Source organism: Grammomys surdaster, unplaced genomic scaffold (assembly GCF_004785775.1).
Source record: "Grammomys surdaster isolate TR1022 unplaced genomic scaffold, NIH_TR_1.0 125756, whole genome shotgun sequence".
Lineage (NCBI taxonomy): Eukaryota > Metazoa > Chordata > Mammalia > Rodentia > Muridae > Grammomys > Grammomys surdaster.
In genome coordinates, this window is record NW_021620588.1 from 1,998,212 (window position 1) to 2,024,081 (window position 25,870).

The 25,870-nt window shown below is 46.7% G+C and overlaps 2 protein-coding genes across 2 annotated transcripts in view; one reads left to right on the forward strand and one right to left on the reverse strand.

Annotated features, from left to right (window-relative positions):
* The window catches only part of Oxtr (oxytocin receptor), a 13,241-nt gene extending 8,000 nt beyond the window's left edge, over window positions 1–5,241 (forward strand). The window contains exon 2 of the mRNA XM_028788690.1: window positions 4,994–5,241. Coding sequence (XP_028644523.1) covers window positions 4,994–5,241 — 248 coding nt within the window. The remainder of the gene's footprint in view (window positions 1–4,993) is intronic.
* A 3,696-nt stretch (window positions 5,242–8,937) lies between these two features.
* Cav3 (caveolin 3) lies at window positions 8,938–25,361 on the reverse strand. Its single transcript, XM_028788686.1, has 2 exons — window positions 24,942–25,361; window positions 8,938–10,061 (listed from the first exon to the last, which is right to left on the reverse strand). Exons 1-2 carry the CDS (start codon window positions 25,053–25,055, stop codon window positions 9,720–9,722), a joined length of 456 nt encoding a protein of 151 aa, XP_028644519.1. The 5' UTR covers window positions 25,056–25,361; the 3' UTR covers window positions 8,938–9,719.
* Window positions 25,362–25,870: the final 509 nt, after the last annotated feature.

Genomic DNA, 25,870 nt, shown 5'->3' on the forward strand with positions numbered 1-25,870 from the left:
CTAGTTGTTTGCCCGGATGGTATCTTCTCTTCTCTTCTCTTCTCTTCTCTTCTCTTCTTCTTCCTCTCTCTTCTCATTTTCTTCTACCTATCTCTTCACTTCCCCCTCCCTCCTCTCTCTCCCTCCTTCTGTTTTAACAGTGCTAGAGGAAAAGGAATTAAGGGCAGCTTCTTTAGCTTCTAATTAGGACCCGGTCCTTGGACTTAAATAAATGACAACAGTTGATCCTGTCTTTTATCCATAGCAACAGGCAATCCTTTCACTCTGGCTTTAAGAAGACACTTTCTATTTTCCCATTTTCCTGTGTGGCCTTCAATGTCCAGATGAGGAAAGCCACACTCAGAGGGTGGATGTGTCTTGGAGAGGGATGGGGGAGGGATTCAGACCTGAGGGTTTGGGAGGAATCCTGTATTCCAGGTGTTCCTCCTTGGAGTAGTTTCTCCTGGGCTCAGATCTCCTTCTGTGTCTTGTATCCCTTCCCAGGCTACTTTTGTGCATGCCTCCATGCCCCTATTCTGGCTTCTGTATCTATCTCTATCCCGATGCCATGATGGCTTTGTCTTCTGAGAAACGTGACACAAGGCTAGGCTTACAAGGATCTTGCAATCTGGGATGTCTCTGCAAGGAAGACAGATGAAGGCTGGGTTTCTGGCCTTTGAGCATCTCTGCATTCATAAGCATTCATAAGAATTGGCTACTCTTCTGTCCAGTGAGGCAACAAGAGCCTCTCTCCCCCATGAGCACTGAGCAGCCTGTGCTAGCAGCTGAAGAGTGAGCTCTGAGTCTGAAGGGGTGAGACTGCAGCTCCCCTACTTGAAGAGATGGGACCACACCATCTTCTTCTTGCATGGCTGGGACTGCAGCATCCTCTTCCTGAAAGGGTGGGACTACAGCATCTTATAACCTGTTGCATTTGCCTAAAGGCATAGACTAAGTCAGCTAATACCCTTCGAAAGCAGATATGTCCAACCTTTTAGCTTCTCTGGACAACACTGGACAAAGACAAAAGATTGTCTTGGGCTACATGTTTAGATTTCAAGGATGTCCAATCTATAGCCTGAAGGTTTTGAGAACATACATATGTTTATTTTGTGTGACATTGAGACATGATGTTGTCATTGACAGAGTTCTTACTTGAGAACTGAACAGTCAAGCTTCAAAAAAAAAGAGCGTGCTGTCTTAAGTAAGTTTACAACTTTATGTTGGTTAGCATGTAAAGCTTTCCCGGGCTGCATATAACCTGTAGGCTGTAGCCTGGGTGCTCCTGCAAGCATTAGCGAACCAGTCTGCATGTTGGGAAAGGAGATAAACACAGGCAGGATCTCAGTGCGGGAGAGGACCAAGGGACGATGTAGCCCTGGACCTCCAGCTTGCGAGGCTGCTTAAGCAGGAGGCGGGGGGGGGGGGACGGTCTGCGCTCAGAGCTGCTGAGTCCTGGCTTACGCTCTTGCTGAATAGCAAGTCTTAGAACTTCCCAGTGATGTAGGTCCCCCAAATCTGCAGTACAAGGTTAGACATTGCCAGGACACAGAGAAAGACAATGCAAGCCAAGGGTTCCTTTATTCATTTTGAGTTATTTGTTCTGTGGTGGTGCTAAGCCCACATCTCAAAGAGCTTAAACCTTCCAGACATGGACAAGCTGGTGGAGATGGGCAGTTTCTCTGTGCAGGCCTCAGGGTGTGGACCCTTTAAGCCAGCACAAGTGTCCACATGACTGCTGGCCTTCTTGGCCACACTCTGGAAGCAGTCAGTGACAGACACAGCCATATGGCTGTGAAGCTTCCAGAAGCTCAGCCACAGGGTCTTGCATCTTCACCTCACCCAGTGTGTTTTACATTCCCAGACACACCCCAGCCCAGGGAACACAGGTATGCCTGTTTAACATGTACTGGGGATTACAAAAGCAACCCGTGTATCAAGCGCATCCCTTCCAATGCAGCAGTGTTGGTGGCGATGAGGAGACCATGCTCCTGTCAAGGGATTTGAACTCTGAACCACCCTTGCCTGTCAGCCACGTTAGTTTCACGGCATTCCAGTGAGGAGCACTTTTGCTTCCCATCTCACTGATGAGGAATCATGGGTCCAGAGACATTGAGTAACTTCCCCTAGAACACACAGCTCCAAAATATAGAGCCAGATCCTCGTCTAGATCTGTGTGTCTTAGAAGCAAAGTCTCAAATCAGTTCTGCTGACTGAAGTGTGGGAGTGGCTTCTTTCTGTGGCCTGGGCTGCTCTAAGTGCACTTGCTCCCTCCTCAGTGCCCTCAGCATCTACCCTTTAACGCATGCCCCTCCTACAGGCACTGCACCAAAGACTGCCTGACTTTCCCTAAGGATGACAAATACTTAGGCTTGTGGGGTTCAAGGTCTTATTCATAGCTGTTTGAGTCTGCCCCTGAAGTGCAAAAGCAGCCATCGACTGACTGCCTGTGAATGGGTGGCCATGGATACATTCTAATAAAACTTTATTGATTAAAAACAGAGTGCAGGCAGATTTTAGCCCATGAGCATAGTTCGCTGACTCTGGATCTGTGCTTGGGGACTCATCTGTCCTTGAGAAGGATAATGATCCACTGGAAATCCTGGTCCTTTCCCAACCACTCACCTCTAGGGACTCTATATTTGTCATAGGAACAGGGATCTTCTCTCTGTGGTCTGCACTGCACTTGTTCAGCCTGTCTGGGCCTTGGTTTTGGGGCTGAGATTTGCTAATGGGAACCTATTTAGACCATGGGAATGAGAACCCATTTTCAAAAGAAACAAGCTTCGTTACTTTTGAATGGGAAGGTGCAGTGTGTGCGTGTTCTCAAGGTCATCTTTGTTCTCTGTAAACTGGGGTGCAGATCATTCTGGGAACTGCACCATCTGGGAAGCCTTGAACAGGGGTGCTGACATCAGCCTGCCTGCATGGTCCCATGTCTCAGGGAACAGTACCGTGACATAGGCCGACAATGTTCCCATGTTTCACTCATTCTAAATGCAAATCCCTGATGTCAGTCACCCAGGTGACCATCAAGGTGACACATGGAGAGGATCCATCCCCAAAATACCCAGAACTATAGAGGTTTTGCTGGATTTTGGAATATTTGCATAAATGTAATAATCTTTTTTGAGGTTTGACCCGAGTCTAACCATGAAATTCACACACACTTCATGTATACCTTGCATGTATATTCAGCCCAAAGGGAGTTTTACTTGGGATTTTTACTGAGGTTGGGTTTTGACTGATGTACCACATGAGGTCTGGTGTGACACTTTCTAGTTGAGTAATCATGTCAGCATACACACTCTTTCTAATTCGGAAGCACTTGAAATGCTGCGTTTTCTCATGAGGCGTGCTCAGCCTGTACTTTGTAATTGTACACAGTGGGACAGCCTGGTCTAGTCTGGTGCCTTTGGGTCTGACTCTGAGATTCCCTCTTTTATTTCATCTCTATCTTCTCTGGGGCTGACAGTTTGTTTCACTATGTTTGGCCTTTATTGATTTTTTTTTTTTGCCTTTTAATGACCTTGAACATATTCTATTTTTAGTCTTGTGGGCAACTTTAACCTTAAGGCATCCCATCAGCATTCATCTTCTCTTTACCCAGCCAAACAAAAAACAAATAGAAAATTCTCTTTAAGGAAACCAGGGAATCTGTTCATAGTGGCTTTTCTTCTTTTGTTGTTTTGTTACTGTGTTTATTTTGGGGATTAGATGTTCCTATTTGGATTTCTAAAACTCTTCTGGCAAGCTTGCTTTATTTATTTATTTATTTATTTATTTATTTATTTATTTAGTCTATTGTAGCTTGCTTCTGTGCCAGTTGGCACACCAATGAACTATATCAATAGCTCTTAAGCTTGACTGCTCTGCAGAACCCTGAGGTCCCTTTCTACCACAGCTGAGCCCCCTCCTTGGGGTCTTAAAACTTTTATTTTATCCAGGTTCTCAGGAGCTGCCCTGCTTGGGCTTGCCTCTCTCAGAACCACCCAGGCATCCCAGCTGCTACTCTTCCGTGGCTGCTGGGGACTTCACTGGCAAGCCTCTGTTCTCTGCACCCAGGCCCTGCTACCCCAGCCTCCTAGGGAAGATCTCTTCCCTGGGTTGATTTGACTTCCAGAGTGAGTTTTGAAAAGTTTTTTTTTGTTGTTGTTTTTTGTTTTTTTGTTTTTTTGTTTTTCTGAAAAAGAAAGCTGGTGGGTTTGCCCAGCCCCGAGGGGAATCTTCCTTCATGAGTGATGGCCAGGCAGAGGTTCTTAGTCTCACTGTCATTTTCCTCCTGCATTTCTAGAGAAGCCACCAGGACTTTTTTTCAAAAACAGTCTCCAGTCTTCAGATTTAAGGCCAGTGAAAGAAGCCTAGATTTTGTTCGTATTCCTCCTGCTTGAAAGTGTCTAGGATTAAGTTTGTCTCTTCATTCTGGTGTCCACAGAGCCTGGTTGGTGTCTGGCATGTGTTGAAAGCCATAACCTGTTACGGGGCACTCCTGGGTACCTGGTACTCCTTGATCCTTGCTGGCTTTCAGGCAGGTTGGGAATTCTCATTATTCCACATAAAAATGAAGGGACTGAAGCCTCCGAGGGAGATATGGCCATTAGGTGCAGTGGTTGGTACTGGCTGGGCCATGTATATGCAGGCTGAGATCTCCTGCCTCCCCCCACCCCATGTTCTTGGTTGTCCAAGTAGCAGGCACTCAGGCATTTGCTGGGCAAGCGGCCATGATGCATACAGTACCCGAAGGACAGAGGCCTTCAGTGCCTGGGGAAGCTGGAGGAAAGAGCAAGGGCGAGGTAGCTTTTAGGGCTGTGCTGTGTCCTGGTAAGATCAGGGAGTGAACCCCAAGCAAGGATGTAGGACAAAGACATACCATGTGTGGCTGGCACCTTGTCTTGTGATTCAGCCAGTGGTACCTGGGATGGCTGTTGCTGGGGCAACCATGGCTGAGTCAGGAAGGTCTGGGATGGCCCCAGAGTGACACCCTGTTCTCCTTTCCTCCTGACCCACCCCACAGCTTCTGCCTTCATCATTGCCATGCTCTTGGCCAGCCTCAACAGCTGCTGCAACCCGTGGATCTACATGCTCTTCACAGGCCACCTCTTCCACGAACTTGTGCAGCGCTTCCTCTGCTGCTCGGCTCGTTACCTGAAGGGCAGCCGGCCTGGAGAGACAAGCATCAGCAAGAAAAGCAACTCATCCACCTTTGTCCTGAGTCGTCGCAGCTCCAGCCAGAGGAGCTGCTCTCAGCCATCCTCGGCATGAGCCATAGGCCTGGCCCACCAGGCCAGCCGCTGGGTTGTGTGGCCTCTGGCCTTCCCCCTGGTGGCTGTGCATGGAGCTGTATAAGGTGCCTACTGGTTTGCATCCCTCCTCTCCTTGGGTTGGCTAGAGTGTGTGTCATATTCTGATTTGGGGTGGGGAAATGTCTCCATGGGAGATGATGGGGTCACTCATCCATCAGCGGGTCATGTGGACTCCCACCTGTTGCTACTACCCTGATCCAAGTGCTCCTGGGTGGTGGGTAGACTCTCCTGCACTTGGCTTTTGTTCCTCCCCCCTCCCCTTGTTTATCCTGGTGTCTTGTAAAAGACAGTACACCTAGGATTGGTGACCCGTTGCTTGAGGAAGCCCAGTGGGCTGAGACAAGGAGTGGGAAATGAGGCTGCAGATGCAGAGTGGTGCTAATTCCCTTCTGACCTGAGTTGTGTGGACAGATCTTAGCATCCGTAGGGCATCCCAGAAAGCACTGGGATCTGGAAACTGAGTCATGAGGCCACGTGGCTCTAGAAGGCAATGAGAACAAGAGCCGAAATGATGAAGATGCTGTTGCCTGACAAACACTTGGGAAGGAAAAGGGAATGAGAGCTATCCAGGACAGACGAGCGAGGAGAGCTGATTGTACATGACACTGACCCGTGCATATGTAATCCTAGGAGCACACACATACATATGTGTACATGCACACACATGCAAGTAGCCTTTCTCTTCCCCGCTGTGTCTCCTTTGCCCTCCCCTATCTCTCCCCAGAGCTGACAGATGAATAGCAAGGTTATTGACAGATCAATGTACAAAGATGGTTCATATTTTGTTATACTGGTGACCAATGGGAAAGTGAAGTTAGGAGCGTCCACACATAAAAGTCCCAGAATGAGTAAAGGAGGGCTAGGGTTAACAGAGAAAATAAGTGTAAGCCTGTGCCCTGGAAGCTGCAAGCAAGCACTGGAGGAAAATAAAGGAGAACAAATAAATGGGGCCACCTTGTGCTTATGAATCAGAGGCGTAATATTGTCGGACAGATTTGATGTAATCCTCATCAAAATCCTAGCTGGCTTCTGTAGAAATTGATAAAGTAATCCAAAAATTCCCAAGGAGATGGGAATTGGGGTGGTTAAGATGCTTTGGAATTTGTGGTGGGTGCACAATTCTGAGAATGTATTAAAAATTAATAAAACAAACTCCAGAGGCTGAAGAGAGATGGCTCACTCAGAGACGTGTGTGCTGAGTGAGAACCCAACTTCAGCATCCCAACATCTATATAGAAGCCAGGCTCAGTATGTCTTAACCTCAGTCCAGGGGTGTCGTGGAGGGGGTGACTGGTGGATTCCAGAGACTTGCAGTGCAGCCAGCCTAGTAGATTGACCAGCTTCGAGTTCAGCAAAAGACTCTATCTCAAGAAAAATAACTAAGTCAATAAAAATAACTCGGACAGTGATGGAAGACTACACCGGAAGTTGACCTTTGGTCTCTACATGTACCTGTGGTTATAAAACATACACACACTTACAAACAAGCAGAAACACACACACACGCACGCACACACACACACACACAACCACTAAACTATATACACTTAAAAATGTGAAAAAAGGTTTAAGAGCTGAGTTCTGGGAAAACCAAAATGATGGATGAATTTCTTGGCCTATCTTCCTCGAATGCAGTTTCTCCCGTGACTCACCACCTCCAAGTGTCTGCAGGAGAGGCAGGCTCTATTCTGGCTTGTAAACACAGTGACCATCCCTATTTGGCTGTAACAAAGGCTGGAGAGATTCTCTGCAGCTCCGTGGCCTGTCTTCTTTAGAACAGCATTTCCCCAGGACTCTCAAAGGATTTGTTTATCTGATACACATGCTCTCAAATGTCCTCTCAGCCTAGAGGGCAGGATATGACTCTGTCTCAGAAATACCTTTGGCCATTAAATATAAGACACAACTGAATAGTGGCTTTCTGTTTGTGGCTGGTCACTGTGCACTCTGGAGTCCCTTTGAAATACCCATACTTAATTCAGGGCTTACTGAAATATATCAAGGGAGCTTCCAAAAAGCCTATAAGATCCCCAAAAGCCTGTAGATCCACTTTCTCACCCCTCCACCCACATCTGAACACATTTTCTTTTGCTACACTGCACCATTTGCCCAAACCCACACACATGCCTATGTGCACACATGCACACATGAATATGAGCCAGTACAATCCAATGTCCAGGGAGGAGGGAGCCATGTGACACAGTGCCCATGTTCAACATCTACAATTTAGGGCAAGCTAGTTGACACCAGCTAGAGACAGGAGGCAATGTCATTTATGGACCCAGGAGCATTAACCGTTATGCATGCAGTGTCACACCAACTAGTCCCTGCTCTTTGAGAAGCTAGCAAGATTTGGCTTTAGGGTGTCTGTGCCTATGTTCTAGACCATCCTGCTCACCTGGGTACAGACATGGCAGTAGCCTGTTAGCATTCATGTCTTGCAGATGTTCTGAGTCCCTGCTGTTCACAGAGAAGTTGCTATCCTTAGAGCCAACAGATGTCACTAGGAGTCAAGAGAAGGAGTGACTCATAGTCTGACCTTGGACACAGTGTTCCTGAGAGCCCCAGAGGGCATAGAAACCTATTGGGGGTGCTGCTGTCATTCTACATGAAAGCTCTAGCTGGTCTTTGGGTCTTGTCCTGACATCCATGTCTATGACATAAGTGACAATTGACTTCACCAGCAACACTGGATCGGCACCATACTGTCCTGATCTTACGGGAGAATATTTTTTATCATTTCTCCAATTGCTATTTCGCCAATGAAAGCTGAGGATCTCTAGGGGTTCAAAACACCCACCCCTCAATCCTGTGGCCTATATTCTCCTTTCTCAGACCCCACACCTGATGTCCCCAATGTCTCTTCCTATTTTCCAACCTGTTTACGATCCCCATGCAGGGTTGAAAGTTGTATTAAATTGGAGCATGGTGAACGTTCTGCAATGTTTCATTGTTCTGACCACGAGGAGTCAGTGTGCAAACTGTCAGAGTTATTTAGGCCCTGCAGGAAAAAGAGTCTGCATTTAAAAATCTGTGGTCTCCTTTTGGGACAAATCTGAGCCATCACTTCAGGGAGCACAAGGGGATGATGGTCCTGGCTTTCAGCACGTATCTTCTGTATTCAATTGCAATGAGATTCCCCTCAGCACACAGTGTGAATTCGTTGATATTGTTATCTCATGGACATTTGTGTGGTGCCCAGTGTCCCCTGCATCTGGTGAGTGACTCAGCCAATCCTGAAACACCTGCTTTACCAGCTGCTTCATAAATGGTGCACTTAATAAACATTTTTTCTGTATATTCCATTGCCTTTTTCCTCCCCCCACCAAGAACAGTAGCATCTTATATTAGTTTCTTGATAGGCTCTGGGGATACTTTCTGCTAATGACAGCTTCATGGACTGTGGCAGGGGCCAGAAGGGGACCTGATATTATTCCCTGGAGTCCTAGGTGTGCTGTGGTCTAGCTGGCAGTTTGGAATTATTTAGTGTCACCTTGAAGGGATCTGATTCCCAAGCAGGAATGTGGGGAAAGCAGTCTGAGCACTGGGTTGCTGAGGTTTGGTGTGTGTTTCTGGGGTGGAGGGGGGTGTTGTAAGTTCACACTGTTACTTTTATTTTCACAGCTAACCCAGATACATACCCTCTGGGCCTCCAGCATTCATGACGTTTGTTAGGGCTGATGGTACACACAGGCCCAATGGTGAGACCCAGTGTGTTCCCAGCTCAGTATCTTCTGAGCCAGAGGGGGGATTCCAAGAGGTCTGAGGTTGGGGCCTACTTTCACCAGTGCCCGGGGATGCTCACCTGCCCTTGGCACTCCTCAGCTGCCTCAGGGACAGCAGAAGTAATTTGAAAATAATCTCCTTGTGCGGGAGACCCTATTATGCCCAGCCAACGAACAGAATCCTGAAGGAAACAAAGTTTAGTTCTGGTTTTCAGTTTCAGAGGACTACCTGAATTTTCTGGGTTTCAGAACTAGTGAAGGACACACAACCACCTCACAGACACAAACAAAGCATAGTGTTCCCTGGTGCAGCCGAAACCCTTTATTGTAGCACCTTCTTCATGCTGGCAGTCACCTCTTGCTCTCCCTAGCATGAGGAGACAAGTCACACCTCTAGAAGACTGGTGCTGGTTTGTGCTATTACAGTACATGTGAACGCAAAGCCTTGCGCTAGCTGCCTCTTAAGGAACCCTCCGCTCAGGCAGGGTCGCCGGGGATCATGGTAGGCTGAGCAGAGCAAGGATGCCTGTGTTTCCACAATGGGCTGTCTTTTCCTTTTGGCTCCCCCCTGCACCGTGTATTCCCATCTTGAGGTGGAATTGAGAGGAGTCTCAAAAGGATGAGCTCTCCGGCAGCCCATGTGGAGCAGAGCCACGGGTGCTCACCTGGCCTTGTTCCCCCTGCCCAGCCTTCCCCACAGCCCAGCCTGGCTTTAGCCTTCCCTTCGCAGCACCACCTTAATGTTGCTGCAGACCTGGCCCAGTGCAGCAAAGAGCGGGTTGCAGAAGGTGCGGATACACAGTGAGTAGATATGGCTGATGCACTGGATCTCGATCAGGTAGCTCTTAATGCAGGGCACCACGGCCCAGATGTGGCAGAAGGAGATACAGGCGAACAGGAATCCCCAGAGCAGGGCCAGTGGAACACCCAGCAGTGTAGACAGCAGGCGGTAGCACCAGTACTTGGAGACGGTGAAAGTGGTGTAGCTCACCTTCCACACACCGTCAAAGCTGTAGGTGCCCTCGGGCTCCGCAATCACGTCTTCAAAATCTACCTGCAGGAGTCAGAAGAGGACAGCTCAACTCACAGCATATGTGGGCTTTTCTATTGTTTGCTTGCTTACTTACCTATGTCAGAAACTCAGGGGGTGAGGCCAGGGAGATGGTTTAACAGCTAAGACCACTTGCTGCTCTCACAGAAGACCTGAGTTTGATCCTTAGCATTTACAGAGAGGCTACAATCACCCATAATTCCATTCTCACGGGATCTAACATCCTCTTTTGAATTTCATGGGTCCCAGGCACTCACAGGCTACATACATACATACATACATACATACATCATTCACAGGCCATATATATATATATATATGAAACATTCATACACATAAGTAAAATAAAACTAAACAAAAGATTTATATAAAAAAAAAAGGCACATGCCTTTAGCCCCAGCACTTGGAAGGCAGAGGCAGATGGATCTCTGTGAGTTTGAGGTCAGCCTGGTCTACAAAGTAAGTTCCAGGATAACCAGGGCTCTGTTACACAGATAAACAAACAAACAAACAAACAAACAAACAGAAAGAAAACCAGAAAAAAAAGGAAGAAAGAAACTCTGGGGACGTACGTTGAGCTTCAATGGGTCTTGATAGGGTCTGGGACTGCATCCCTAATGAGTGTCCAATGTGGATGATAATATTGTGTCCCAGCCCTGTTGACTTGCCACATACTATAGCTACAGGGTACTCTGAAACCTGTCCAGCCTCTTCATTCTATGCATGGGTAAGAGGATTCCCAGAAGTTGAGTAGCATGTTCAATACTGTCATGCTAGAGCCACAGTGCCTAGTATAGTTTGACTCTGCAATGTTCCTCAAAGGTAAAACCTTGGTACCCAACACAGTACTACTGGGAGATGGTGGAATCTTTGAGAGGTAGATTTAGAGGGAAGAAGCTAGGGCATTTGAAATGGGCTCTGGAGGGGATGCTGAGAACCCTGGCCTCCCCCATCCTTTTTTGCTCCCTAGCCATCAGGAACAGTTTGGCTCCACCACGCGGTCCTGCTATGCTGTTCATGTCTTCCCACAGGACTGAGAGCAACTGGTTGGCCATGGACTGTACCTCCATATCTGCAAGGTACATGAAACCTTTGTTCTCTGTATATTGCTTATTTCGGGTGTTTGTTATAGAGGTGGAGAGAAGACACTGCCAGTGTCCTGGATAGTTGTTAGCTTGACATAAACCCAAGCCATTTGGGAAGCGGGAACGTCTATTGAGAAAACTCCCCACCAGATTGGCCTACGGATAAGCCTGCTGTGCATTTTAAGAATTAATGATTGATGTGGGAGGTCCCAGCCCCCTGTGTGTGGTGCTACCCCTGGGCGGGTGGTGCTGTGGTATTTAAGAAAGCAGACTGAGCAAGCCAGTAAGCAGCGTTCCTACATGGCTTCTGCTTCAGTTCCTGACTCCAGGTTCCTGTCCTGCTTGAGTTCCTGTCCTGACTTCCATCTGTGGTGACATATGCCTGACATCAGTTAGCTGAAATAAACCCTTTCCCCCACAAGTTGCTTTGGTCATGGTATTTTATTATGGTGTAAATCCCAATGAAGACATTCCCTTTCTATTGTTATTATTATTATTATCATTATTGTCACTATCATCCTGAAGGCGTTGTAGAGCTAGGAGCTAAGATGAGAATTGGTTGGTAGAGCATTGGTCTAGCATATACAAAGCCCTAGCTTCAAGGTCACCCTCAATGATACAGAGTTTTAAAGAGTAGTTTGGATTATACAAGTCCCTTTCTCTAAACAAAAACAACAAAACACCAAAAAGTCCAAAGAAGTTGGATGGTTATATTTATCCTGCAGAGATTTATGGGTCCCTTAAAGACATGTCATAACCTTTGGTCCTCATGAAGCTAATGTAGACAGCTCATTACAGCACTAATTGCTGTATTAAGCCTGGATGGGGGGATTTAACTCTGACTATGAGGTTAGGAAATTTCTGGGGGAAGCTGGTGTCTGAAGACTACCAGGTGGACGGAGGACCTGCAGGTTGGAAAGAGTACCAGGGCTGAAGGAACAGAAACTACTGGAAGGTAGTTGACTATACAATGTGGCATGCAGGAGATGCAGGTGCTTTCCCAAAGGCTGATGCAAGCAAGAATGGAGTGATGCTGGAGAGGGGATGCAGGAGATTTCATTACCATGAGCCTTTCTGTGACAGTGGGCAGTGTTCAACTACATCTGGGTTTTGAGCAGCCTGTTTAGTTATTGCATCTGGAAAGTGGGAGTGTTTGTGGGTGAGAATGGATGCAGGGGTCACTGAGAACTTGGTGACACCCAGTTTGGGGTAGTAGCTTTGAGTTGGAAAGATGCATGGGCCTATTGTTACCTACATCCCAGCCCAGAACTGGCATCTTCACCTCTAGTTTATTGGAACAAAATTGGAGAGTTTCTATTTCTTCAGGGATCTCCCAAAATTTCGAATCTTAGGTGCTAGGCTGGAGGCATCTTCCAACCTAAGCTGGGTTCATTCACCATCCCCACCTGTCTATTGAAAGGTTCTGACCTTAGAGGCCTTCACAACCTCCTTAGAAGGCCTCCTGGGGTAACTTGTAGAGAGACCCTCATGGCCTCAGCAACTCTGGCAGCAAAGAGAGTCATTTGGATAAAGGCTTGCTTCTCTATCTTCTCTATCTCTATCTTTGTCTCATCTGGCCCCTTTCCACTGCCTTCCTTGTCGAACCTGTCCTGATCCTGCCTCCCTTTCATGCAACAGTCCCGAGGAATAGAGTTTCCTAATGACAGGCTTCCCATTCCTCCTCACAGTGCTGGGAAACATGAGGGCTCAGAGGTAGGAGCTCTAACCTGGACCAGGACCAGGCTCAATCCAAGCATCCTGACTACTCCACTGTCTTCCTGCTACCCTAACTGGGGTCGGATCCCAAGGCTATGCTGAATCCCTCAGGGAAGGTGACGACTCTCAGTGAGATCTAGCCCTTAATAGGCAGAACAACCTATTCCAAGACAGAATCTTTATCTTTACACCCACCCAGATCTGAGGGTCATCAATCACTGTAGCTCAGATTACCCCTTCATTCCAGCAACTTCCTCCATTTGACATACCTTTCCTGTTTGTGCCGGGCTCTAAAGTCACTGCTGTGCTTTAGAACCTGAGTAGCTACTTATTGGCTGGATAACCAAGCAGGTCATTGCGTTTTTCTGGGTTGCATTTTTCTTGCCCTGTTTTGTAGGAGTTGTCAGAGGATTGAATGAATTGAGACATACAAATACTCAGAACCCTTAATGGCACGGTTAGGAATGGCTAGCTGCTGCTAGAGTTTGGATACAAAATGTTCTCTAATGGAACAATTGTTAAAGCCTTGGTCCCCAGGGAGGCACTACCGGGAGACCAAAAAACCTTTTTTGTTGGCGTCTAGTGGAAGATTGTTAGACTATAGGTGTGATGTGCCCTTCAAGAGAATTTTGTGCCTTCCTCTTTCTTTTTCACTTCCCTGCCATGAAGTGAATGGCTTGCTCCAACGTGTGTTTTCAGCCGTGAAGAACTGTCTCATCATAGACTCAAAGCAATAGGGCCCTCTGTCATAGACTTCTAAAACTGTGAGCGCAAACCAACCTGCACTCTTCCTAAGTTGGATGTCTTGGGTACTTGATATACACAAATGGATTGAATAACTGTTGCTGGAGGGAGAGGCTGTTGTAGAGCATGCTCCTCAATAGAGACCTAGCCACCCCTATAATCCCATCCCAAGGAGGCTGAGACAGGAAAATTGCTCTAAGTTTGATGAAAGCCTACACCACATAGCAAGAGGCAGGTCAGTCTGTCTATAGTGTGTGATCCTGTCTCAAACAAACAAATCAACAAACAAGCAAACCACCAACCAAGAACAAAAACCTAGAAAGCTAGAGTCCAAAGGAGAGCTTGCATGTCAGTGTAGCTGTTGACCAGATGGATGGGTTTGGTATGTCTTTTAACCTTAGTGAGTTTTGTTCTCTCCTTTTAAAAACGGAATTGGGTCAACCACAGAGGTCAGGTTTGGAGTAAGAGACTGGGGCAGGAAGGAAGGAGCTCCCAAGGAAGAGGAAATAGAATATAGTTGTGGACTGGTGATGGGAGGGGAATGGAATGGGAAGATTAATGAAGGAATCATTAATTAGAGATAATGAGGGAAGAGGGGTAAGGGAGGAAATTCAGGGAGGGGCAGTTAAAACTAAAGGGCCATTTGAAGGGTCATATGGAAACCTACTACAGTAGAAACTTATTAACATATGTACATACATGAGAGACATCTAAATGGGCTCACCAAGCACTAGGGGAAACAGATCCCAAACTAGACATCTCTTGTCACCAAATGAAACCTCCAATGCCAGGAAAGGGTTACATCTAATCCAGTTGTTGGTCAAAGCGGGCTTAAGGGAACACCCAAACAACTTATGCTATTGCCAAGGCTATTGCTTGTGATACACAAACTGATGGTAAGGCCCTATTGCTGAAGACAACAACTACACAACTCATTGAATATGAATAAATCTAGCTGCTGCCTACCTAGAGCCCTCACCACTACTGGGTATTGTTCATGACACTGGAAGCTACTCTGCATGCCACCAGAAGAGAAAGGTAAACACCAATCCAATGACAAACTTTGATTTTCCATGGGGACCTGTCTGCATACTATGCTGATATAGTAGTGGCATAAAAGTTGAGGGCGTAACCAACTACTATCTGATTGGATTGAAGACTCACTCTATGAAGTGGAGTCCATCTTCCCCACTACTCTGGAGGCCAAAGCCTGAGACCAGAAAGAAAACAATACTACTGTTCTGCTAAAGGAATTTAGTAATAAATAGACTCCTAACAACATTTTGCTATACTGATGGATCAGTATTTTTACTCAGCCATCATCAGAGAAGCTTCTTCCTGCAACAGATAGGAAGAAACACTGAGACACACAACTAAAAAAATGTCCAAAGAGTGAGACACTTTGGAACACTCAGTATTAACTGGGATGTCATTGTCAAATCCCTCCTCTTAGGGCTCAGAGAACTTTGCAGAAGAGGAGGAAAGATTATAAGAGTCAGAGGGGATGGAAGACACTAAAGAAACACTAGACACGCCAGGACTGAGGCACATAGGAACTCACAGAGACTGTGGCAGCATGCACAGGGCTTATGGTCTAAGCCAGATGGGGGGGGGGTCCCAGTTCTAAGAGGAGAAGTAGACACAAGCTCCAACTCTAACACAGAAGCTATTTCTAACTGACAGCCACTGGGCAAAGGAAAAAATTAATTTTCTCCCAAACAGTTCAGTAGGTATTTATATCATGTGTAAGGACAGGTCCCATGCCCAGCAGTAGAGCACCAACAGAAAATGAACTCAGTAGTACTCCTGAAGGGTTTTTTTCCATTGCAGGTCTTTCACTTATAGTGGTGGATTGTTGTGTCAACTTGACATAAGCTAAAGTTATCTGAGAGGAATGAGCCTCAATGAAAAAAAAATGCCTATATAAGATTGGGTTGTAGGCATACTTGTAAGGTATTTTCTTAATTAGTGATTGATGGGAGAGAGTGCAACACACTTTGGGTGGTGCCATCCCTGGGCTCATGGTCCTGGGTTCTATAAGAAAGCTGGCTGAGAAACCATGATGAGTAAGCCAGTAAGCAGCACTTCTCAATAGCCTCTATATCAGCTCCTGCCCCCAGGTTCTGTCCTTGGTTGAGTTCCTGCCCTGACTTCCTTTGATGATGACCAGTGATGTGGAAGTACAAATAAACCCTCTCCTCCCCAATTTGCTTTTTGGTTATGGTGTTTCATTGCAACAATAGAAACCCTAACTAAGACACTTAGATATTATGGTATCCTACTTTTTTATGGGACTCTGTGCATAAGTGTGCATGTCTGTGTCTCTATGTGCTTCTTGTGTTCTTGTGACTTTTCCTTGGCTCCTTTGGTGTGTGTGTGTGTGTGTGTGTGTGTGTGTGTGTGTGTTGTCCTATTGTGCTTTTTTGGTTGCCTTATTCTGTTTATTTTCTAATGGTGGTGGTGGGGGAGGTAGGAAGGATCAGGGAGGAGTGGGAAAGGGAAAACTATGATTAAAACACATTTTTTGAAAAAAAATCTATTTTCAAGTAAAAAGATAAAAAACTTAGAAAATGGGGTTAGCATTTTTTATTGGTATAAAGAGCAGAGATAAGTTTTTCTCTTATTTAATCATGACTCATGTACGTCTCACCATCTATCTATCTACCCATACATCCTCTAGTCCTCTCCCTTTCCTTCCATTCATTTACCCATCTAGCTAGTCATGTATTCTAATAATCTATTATTCATCCATTTGTCTAACCATCTATTTACCCCCAATTCCCTCTTCTACTTATTTATCTACCCATCTATCTATTCATCTTCAGCAAGGTATCACCGATTCACTTTTCATCTATCTATCTGTCTGTCTGTCTGTCTGTCTGTCTATCTATCTATCTATCTCTCATGTACTTATCATCTGTAGATCTGTCATCTATCTACTTACCTATCATTTAGCTAACTACCCATTTTCTATCCATTTTCCCATCTTCTACCCACACCCCATCTACCCATCCCTCTCTTTCTTATCTATTCATTCATTTTCCTATTTGTCTATCTGTATACTCACCTACCTATCCTCCCCTCTTCTTATCTATCCATTATTCATATGTTCATCTACAGAAACAAATACTTACTGAGCACCCAGTGCTCAGTACTCAATACCTGCCACATGGTAGGTGCTCATTAATGACAAGTACTTGTTCAAATGCTCTTAAACTCCTATACAATATGTCTTGGAAGTTCTGCTAACATTCCAGATCATGAATAGAAGAACTCTCCAGCTGACCTCATCATACTGGGTGGACCTCTCATTGACAGCTGATAATGGCTTGAATTCTTTCCTTTTTTTTTCTGCTTATGATGCTTGTCCCTTCCATGAGAATTTCTCTGTTTTTTAAAATTATTTTTATTTTTTAAATTGTTGCTTCTTCCCAGAAACTGTTGGCACCCACGCTTGAGTTATTTCCTGGGATCATCTTTGAGAGCTGGATGTGTGTGGCAACTGGTTTCTTTTCTTTGAAGCAGAAGCATGTTGTTGAAGGGCTGTGCTGTGTCGGGAGGAGGTAGATGCTCCCCTAAATTGAATCTGAGACCTGGGAGCACTCTGATCACAAATTCTAGCTTGGAGAGCCATTCATAAAAGCCATCCATAAGAGTCACTCAGCAGATCTAGGAGGCCCTGTAGCACATCAAGCACACTGTGAATTCATTTCCTTTCTAGCAGTGGGAAGAAGAAGTAGTTTTCTTGGAGGAGGCTGAGAAAGCCTCAGAGCTACCTATGTAGCTGGAGGGTGGGAAGGGAAGATGGTACTCTTTCAGCCTGTGTCTTCTCTGACATAGTTATTTTTGGAGCAACAAGAAAGGCAGCTGTATAATTGGCACAGGTTGGCACAGTCACTGCAGTCACTGAGAGGGTTGACAAGATGCAGGACCACTGGGTTGCCTGGGAATGAGGTAGGGGAGGACAACACCTACCCATGCATCGAAAGTCTGCCTTCACCCAGAATTCCACACTACTCAGTCCTCAGTCATCTAGGGTTGGGATAATTCAGATAAGATATCTAAAAGTACAAGAGGTGGTGCTAGGCTTCCAGCATTCACTTGGCTGGTGAGTTACTGAGTGATTCAAGTTGCTATGCTTTTTTGGTTTTTTTTCCTCTAGCTATTTGTTGTGTTGAAACCTACAAAGAGAAGATGGAGACATGGTCCTCAGCAGAGCTTCAGTTTTGGAGTCTGAAGACAGGAGCAAGAAGCTTATTATGGTTGGGTCCTGTTTTCCTGGCCTGCTGTCTTGCTATGTAAGGGGTGGGCCAATTTAGTCCCAGAAGGTCAGTACAGAAGTTGAGCTGGGGTTAGAAATGGTCATAGAGATTTGATGTAGTCATTTGTGACTACTGAATAACAATATTAGTGGGGATTACTCTTTTTAAATTTCTCTGATAATTTTGACTATGTCTTATAAAAGCATTGCTGTACAACAGACTGGGATGATCTTGGTGAGACTAACCATTGCCCACACAGTCTGAAAAGCACTGATGTATAAAATTACAAATTAAAATGAGATGATAGCTGAAAGGCAGTTCAAAGAGATGGATGAGATTTCTTTCCTTTGTTAGAAACAATACGAGCAGATTTCTGTATGATGGGGGGGGATAACCATGGTAACACCCATAATGCATTTGGGCCCTGAAGATCATCTCTGCCTATGCATATACTAGTCATTTCATAAGGTATAGAAGGGCCAAGCAGAATGAGATTCAAGCAAGACAGACAGCAAAGCTTATGCCTCAATCTCCTCTGCATGCTTCTTGCCCAGGGTCACCACATGGGCCAGGTGCCTTGTCCAGCACTGCTTTAGGGATGAACCTGACTGAGGTGGTAAGGGAAGGGAGAAAAGACAAACACAGACAAAGACAGAAAGCTGGGATCAGGTGGTCTGAGCTCTCTGATGGGGAAAACACAGTACCCCAGAAGCTCAGCATGTTTATACAGAGTGAACAGAGAGGTGGGGTTGTTGCGTACAAGGAGGCAGGGTTTATGGTATAGAGTTAGACCAAGGAGTTAGACTTAGCTAATCTTTATAGGAACAGTCTCTGTGGGTGAGCAGCCTTCAGGCTGGAAACATCCAGGGGGAGAAAGCTATGTGGACGTTTTCTGCACACGTTTGTCAACAACTACATACAGACCAGAAAGGGAAAGTTTTGCCATTTACCTCTGACCCCCATCCCTTGGGAAGAAGACTTTGCTGTTACTCCATGGGCTTGAGCCTATGTTATCAGTCAGTCAGGACTTCAGTCCAGGCTTTCTCCACTCCCTATAGCCAGGGATGCCAGCAGGAGCTGAATCTCAGAAGGAGGTGACCAGGTATTACCGGTAGTTTGGACTGAAAGCATCCTGCAGGGTCACCTGGAGAACCCTTGCTGGAGCACAACGGGATTTGCATTTGTGTAAAGGACCAGGGAAGTGGCCAAAACGAGATCATAGGAAGTGAGACTGGAACCTCCTAGCAGGGCCCCACTGTCTTCACAGTGCATTTTGGCATCTAGTCTTTTGCTGGCTTCTTCCTGGCACCTCTCTTGCCCTCTCAGTTAGTGCCTTGGTGAAGATGGCACTGATGGGGTGGGGAGGGATGGAAATGCCTTGGCTGGAGTCTGAGACCGTGTACTAGCTTTTGGCTACTGGCTAGCTCGAGTCTCCCCAAATAACCTTCAGTGAGTCACACCTTTTTGTATCTATGACTGTGGGTGGTCTTGTCCCATTTCAAGTCTGAGGTTGCCATATGACTCATTTTAACCACCAGAATGTGACAGAGAAAGTTCTGGCCAGCCAGCTACAGACTAAGCACCAGGAAGTCTTGGCACCTTCTGTTTTGGGGACTCCTGGTAGAGTCACCGGGTTTTGAAATTGACTCTTATACCTTGCTGTAGAGTGGTACTAAGTGTGTGTTACGACCTGTTCTTCTCGAAACAGTCCTGAAACTCGGAGACAGAAGCTTAGCCATCCCAGCATCCCCACGGAGTCCTGTCCTCTGTCTCTACGTGTGTCCTAGAATAGCAAAGAACCTCCTTGAGTGTTCTAGCTCAGAAGAGTCCCTAAGTGATGTCTGCCCTAGGCCACCATCTGACTGAAGCTGCAGGGGATGTCCCCAGAGACAGTGGAACCACCCACACAGCTCCACAAAGCCACAGAACTGCTGGGGGGGGCGGGGATGGGCTACATGGCAGCTGACTACTGATAAAAGCTTGTCACTGAGGAAGGCACCCTGGATCCCAGGTTCATATCCTAGAGGATGCAGGACTTGTTTGCTGATGTTCAAAACTTAAGGGCAAGACATTCTCTACCTTGGCTGCATAAAGACTTCTTATGATGGCAGAACACAGGGAACCACATTTTAGCAAGCTACCCCCTCTCAAAAAGGAGATCACATTTTGAAAGGTCTAGACAAACATAGTATCACCAGGTGAGAATACTTCTGTATTAATTCCAGGGGCCTTTTCTGTGTCCATGTGTGTATGTAGATGTGGGTGCACATGCCTATGTGTGCATGCACGTGCCCACATGTGTGTGCACATATGTATGCATGGGGGTGACAGGCCAACACTGAGTCTTACTCAGTCACTTCTCCACGTTATTTTCCCAAGACTGCCTCTCACCAAGCCAGGAACTTATCTATTCAGCTAGCCTGGTTAGCCTACAAGGCTCAGGGATATTTTACCTCCTCCAGTTCCAGCACCGGAGTTACAGTACATACGAGACCTGCCTGGGTTTTTATGTGGGTTCTTGAGGAGCTAAGCTCAGGTCCTTATGCTGTGGTACAGCAAACACTCTTCTGACTGAGCCATCGCCCCAGGACCCATGTAGCCACTTTGAGAAGAAGTTTATGGAGGGCAAGGCACTTAGAGAAAGTAGCTGCCAGTAAGGATTAGATGAACTACAATCTGATCTGTTCTGAATTCGCTACCTACCCTTTCTGTGTTCTCATCCTCACAGTTTCTTTTGAGTGCCCTGTGCTTTTCTTAATGGATAGTTCCGTATTCCACAGAAGCCAGAGTAGCAAAGAGGTTTTATTTGTGGTTCCAACTCTTTATTTGTGGCTAGCTGATAGGACTTGGCTTCCTGGAAGAGTACTGTGGTCTACTAGTAATGCCTGCTGTGTACACAGGAAGGGGTGACGGTGGCACCTACCCTCGAGTTTACCAACTCCATCCTGTATTCTTCCCAGAACTGTGAAAAGATTCCATATAATTGTTCATTCTACTACATGTTTTTAGAATGCCTGGTCTTTGTTTCATTTTTTTTTTCTCAATTTAAAAAGTGTGCCTTGGGTATCATTTTGCCAGGAAGACTGCTCCTGATTTTCCTAGGCACAAGTCCCCTTTCTCCCCTAACCTTCCAGGACACTTCCTCTGACACCAGCTTATGGCATTTGGCACCTTCCCCTGCCTCAGCTCCTTATTCTAGTCTCATCTGTAAGCCATCAGTCAGCTTTATTATTGTGCAGCAGTGTGTCACAGCTCCGAAGCTGGAAGCAGGACTTTGAGGGTAGACTGCTGGCTGGCTGCTCTCAGTGCTACTTGGCCTTACTGACAAGCAGAAGGCTCCATTGGAAGATGGAAGGTGTTTCGTGGCAGGTGTGAATTGGAAGTGGGCGAAGAATCTGAGAACTGAGTTCAGACACATTGGTCTGCTTCCCTTTCCGAGGAGCTGAAAGTTGCTGCTGCTTCAGGAGCAAGTGCCCCTGTGTGAGCCAGTGAGGGAGGAGGGGCTTGGAGTCAGCCGTGAGCCTTTTCAGAAATGACTCCCGGGACTGGGGTAGGCTGGGGTTTCTAGGCATGCCTGGGGGAAGGTGCTAGATCTACAATCAGAGTCATCAGGAGGTGCCCTTGCATAGGGCACATGTATGAGTGAGCTTGGAGCCCCAAAGCCTGGCATGTGGTATGCACACAGCTCTCACCAGCCTGGTGCCTGGTACGCAGCCGGTTCTCAGCAACAAGTGGGGGTCCACACTAGTAGCAGGGTTGGGTGAGGAAAGAAATGAGGTACCCACATCACAGTTTCTTAGTGGTCATCTCTCAAGATTTCCACTCAGCCAGGAGACTGATTCGAGTGCCATGGCGAGAGTAGTTTAGTGGGTATATGGGCTCCATTTTCATTGTGACTCTTACTTTCCAGCCTGGGTTCAAGGGCAGCACCTATAGGAAGTACCTCCCTGTGCTGAGGTTCCCCAGGTGGCTCTGATTCCTTTCTCTCTGGCGTTTTCTGCATGAAATCTGCAATTGACTGCAGTGAGGACTAGATCTCTCTTCCCACCCCCCATCCATACCCCTCCCCCCCCAGCTTTCTTTCTATACCAGGGACTTGGCTCACAGACAAAAAAAGATTTTTCAAGTCATTCAGCAAGTCTTAGTGTCCTAGCTGGGGACCGTCTCAGCTGGTGCGTCCCGGATTCTGTCTTTGCTGTTTGTCCTATCCCACGAGGACCCTGCTGACATGTGAGAACACCCTGGCAAGCCTACTCAGTATGCTGCTGTGGCTTCTGTGCCTTCGCCTTGACCTCTGTCTTATCTCTGTCCCTCACCTGCCACCCATCCTTCTGTCTTGTTTCTTTCTTGGGTGATGACAGAAACCCAGGCAGTAGAAGGTTGTCCTGATCTGACAGCCTGCCCCACCCCCACCCAGTCAGCTCTCTGAAACTGTGTGGTATTTATCTCCTGATATTATCCCTCATCTGTGTTTCTAAATGTTTCATTTCTGGCTCATTAAAAATGAGGGAGAGGAAATGCCAGATGACTTCCCAAGACAGAAAATGTCCAAACAATGCCAGTTAATTTCCTCTGAACAAAATTAATTGTGCACCTTTTATTTAGTCTTTGGGAGATATGGGTATGACGATCCAGGCTGCCAGAGAGGACACTTTTCTGTCTCAGAGAAGTGACAGAGAACTGGGCACCTTTACTGGTGTTACTGCCTCTTTCTTTAGGCCATAGTCAGGGTCTGGCTCCCTCTTGGCTCAGTAGAACCTTATCAATTCCCTCTACACTTGCTACCCATCACAACATCACCAAGAAATTGTTTTGTCCTGTGCTTCTTATTTCCAGTCCTAGTATCCACCAAGGACTCCAGAAGGGTCAGTTTCCCAATCTTCTGGACTTGAGACTGCTGGAGGACTCTGCTCTGCCCCAGATAAACACGTACTTCCTGGGAGTGGAGACTGTGTTATGAACCTTCAGTTTATACATGGCATTTCTGCTGCCCAGAGCTGTCTAGGGCTCATGTACCTGATGGAGGTAAAACGTAGTGATGTATTATCACAGGAGGGAATGAGGTTCAGAGGCTTAGGTGACATATCCAGTGTCATTGTTCTTGGGAGGAATCTGGAGTTGAAACCAGACAGTTCAGCTGGACCACTCTACGGAAACCATGACTGTTGCAGGTCTGTACTTATTTTGGAGTTGGGACATTTTGCTTTGTCTGTATCCCATGGAGTTCCATCTCCACCTTTAGTGACCTAGGTCAACACACAATGGTGTGAGTTAGGCCAGACATGGTGAAGGGGTACGGCAAGGAGGTGACATTGGGGGGGTCTTGGAATCTGAGTTGGGTAGAGTGGAGGTGAGCACTTCTGCTCAGGATACAGGGGTATGCTCTCGGGGGTTGGCATTGGGAGTCACCAGGCAGAGAAAATAGATGACACTAACCTGTGTTGGGCGTGGACAGGCACATGTTTTAGACAGGTAGGAGGAGGGGTCTTGTAGGATGGCAGCTCTGGCTATGGTTTTGAATGAACTCTTGGTTGTGTTTGCCAAAATCTGTGGCTCACATGACCCCAGGTCTCTAAATTCTGTGTAAATAATCACAGTATAAAAAGAGAGATGTGGCTCCACTGTTGGAAAACAAGAATGTCTAGCACAATCTGAGCATGTGAGTCAGTTTTCAATGCTAAATTTTATGAACCAAACATGGAACATGTATTTTTGAGGAAAATCTGGAGTCCACACAGAGGTGTGTCCTCAGTATAAGGCATACAAAGTTCTAGAAACTGACATGTATCCTTTTATGTGGTTTAGATGCTGAAATACTGCAATTCTGGATATAGAATTAAGTAAAAACATAAAAATTAGTTTCTTTAAAAAATTAGCGTGTGTGTGTGTGTGTGTGTGTGTCTGTGTGTCTGTGTGTGTCTGTGTGTCTGTGTACATGTATGTGCTATGGTGCAAGTGTGGAAGTCAGAGGCCTTGTGGGAGTCTGTTTTTTCTTTCTACCACATAGATTCTGGGCTACAACTAAGGCCATTAGATTTGGCAGTGGGCATCATTTCCTACTGAGCCATCTTGTTGGCCTCATAAAAATCAATTTCAACCATTGGATTCTTCTTTTTTAAAAATAACTGCTAGAAAACTTTAAATTTCACAGCAGGTGGGTACTTTGGTCATCTCTGTACTGCCTGTCTAGTTTTTCTGTCAGCCCAGCACGACTCTAGTCTAATCCTATAAAATGGCAAATGTAACACTAAGCCACAGTGACTGTCATGCTGAGAGCATAGTCCTAACAATCATATGCAGAGCACAGCAGCTGGAAGGAGTGACTGCAGTTCTGTGGATGGTTTTACAATGTGCAGGGTGACTGGACAAGGGCCACACTACACCTGTACTTCTACAGGCTGCTCTGGCCTGGGATTCCCAGTCCTTAGCCTGGATGCCCAGAGACTCTGGGGACTCTGAGGCTGGTGTCTGGGACTTTGCTCTGAGGGGGTTCATCTGGCATTTAGTTTAGACAGAGATTGAATCATGGGGACCCAAAGCAATGTAAGTGTTCTTTTCCGGATGCCTGCCGAGAGGCTTTTGCCAGGTCCTGGCTACTAGGCCTGAGGTAAGGCAGAGAACTAGGGAGGCAGGGAACAGGAAGGATGACCTATAGGGACCATTGTGCCAGAGAGACAAATACTAGACACTGCTGCAGGGCAGCTAGTATCTCATGGAGGGGTCACTGATGAAGCTGGCCTCAGATTAGCCCCAAGCCCACTATGGACACAGCCTAAGCGCGGCTGGCACAGCAAAGCAGACGACTTGGCCCAGGTTCTGAATCTTCCCAGTGATTCCTCTGGGGCCTGGGGCCAGAGCCAAGGGCAGGCATTTGAAGCTACTAGCAAGAAGGCATTTTTGGTGTCTTCCCCTTAGCACCATATTGCAGGTGGTTAAAGTTTTCTTCTTGCCTTGCTAAGGCCTGTACAATTTTGCCCGTTTACTGGGGTTTGAAGAAGACAGCATCCAGGGGCCTTTGGGGAGGCTGACCTTAAGTGTGTGAGGACCATGATGTCCTGCTTGGGCATGGAGCCTACCTTCACAATGTCCTCATTGATGTTCTTGGGGTCGCGATTCACCAAGTCTATCTCCTTGCAGTGAATGTCCTTGATGATCCGTGCCTCCAGATCTGTGTGTTCTTCGGTCATCATCGTGAGGCTGAGGTACCTTCAGGAGGAGAGCAGAGCCTTGTGGCTGGTATCGTTGATAGTCCTGGGGCAGAAAGAACAAGCTTAGGGTCTCCAGACTGGTGCCCCTGCCGGCTAAATAGGCCCCACCCTGCATGCCGGCTGACAGCTGTCCTGCATAACTTCAGCCAGCCTCTAGTTAAAGCTGCTGGTGGCACGCCTCCAAGCTAAAATTAAGACTGGATGGCAGAGCGCTCCTTAAAGGGGGCTGTGCAGGCCACTGGCCTCACGCGAGAGGAGACCTGGCATTCCCTGCCAGCCACCAGGGCCTGGCCTTCCCGGTACTCTGTGGAGGCGGGCTGAGCAAACCCCTTGGAGTCCCTGGAATTTGCCACTCTGTACTGAGGCTCCTCCCAGGAGCAGCTGCCCAAGAAGGGAGGTGGGCTCAGTCCCAGCTCTGTCTCTTGCTAGCTGCTGAGTGACCTTGGCACATGTCCCTTCTCTCTGGGCTACCATGACCCTATCTGTGGCTAGGGATACTATGAGGACCAGAAAATAACCATCAAAATTCCTCCCGCCCTGGAGGAGAGGAGACTGGGTTTCTGGGGGATTCTACTGGAACTGGAAATGTCGGCTAGATTCTCCTTACATTAGTGATTGGCTGTGGCGGTTAATCACTGTGTGTGTTTTATTATTAAAAAAATTTTAATTACATTTATTTATTTATTTATTTATTTATTTTGTTCGTCTGTGTGTGTGTGTGTGTGTGTGTGTGTGTGTGTGTGTAAGTGAGCAGCACACAGCATACATGTGGGGTCAGAGGACAACCCAGGGGAATC

Coding starts and splice junctions, on each gene's coding strand:
- Cav3 (XM_028788686.1), bottom strand. CDS start 25,055: ATGATGACCGAAGAACACACAGATCTGGAGGCACGGATCATCAAGGAC. Junction 10,062..24,941: donor TCAATGAGGACATTGTGAAG/GTAGGCTCCATG, acceptor TGACTCCTGCAG/GTAGATTTTGAAGACGTGAT.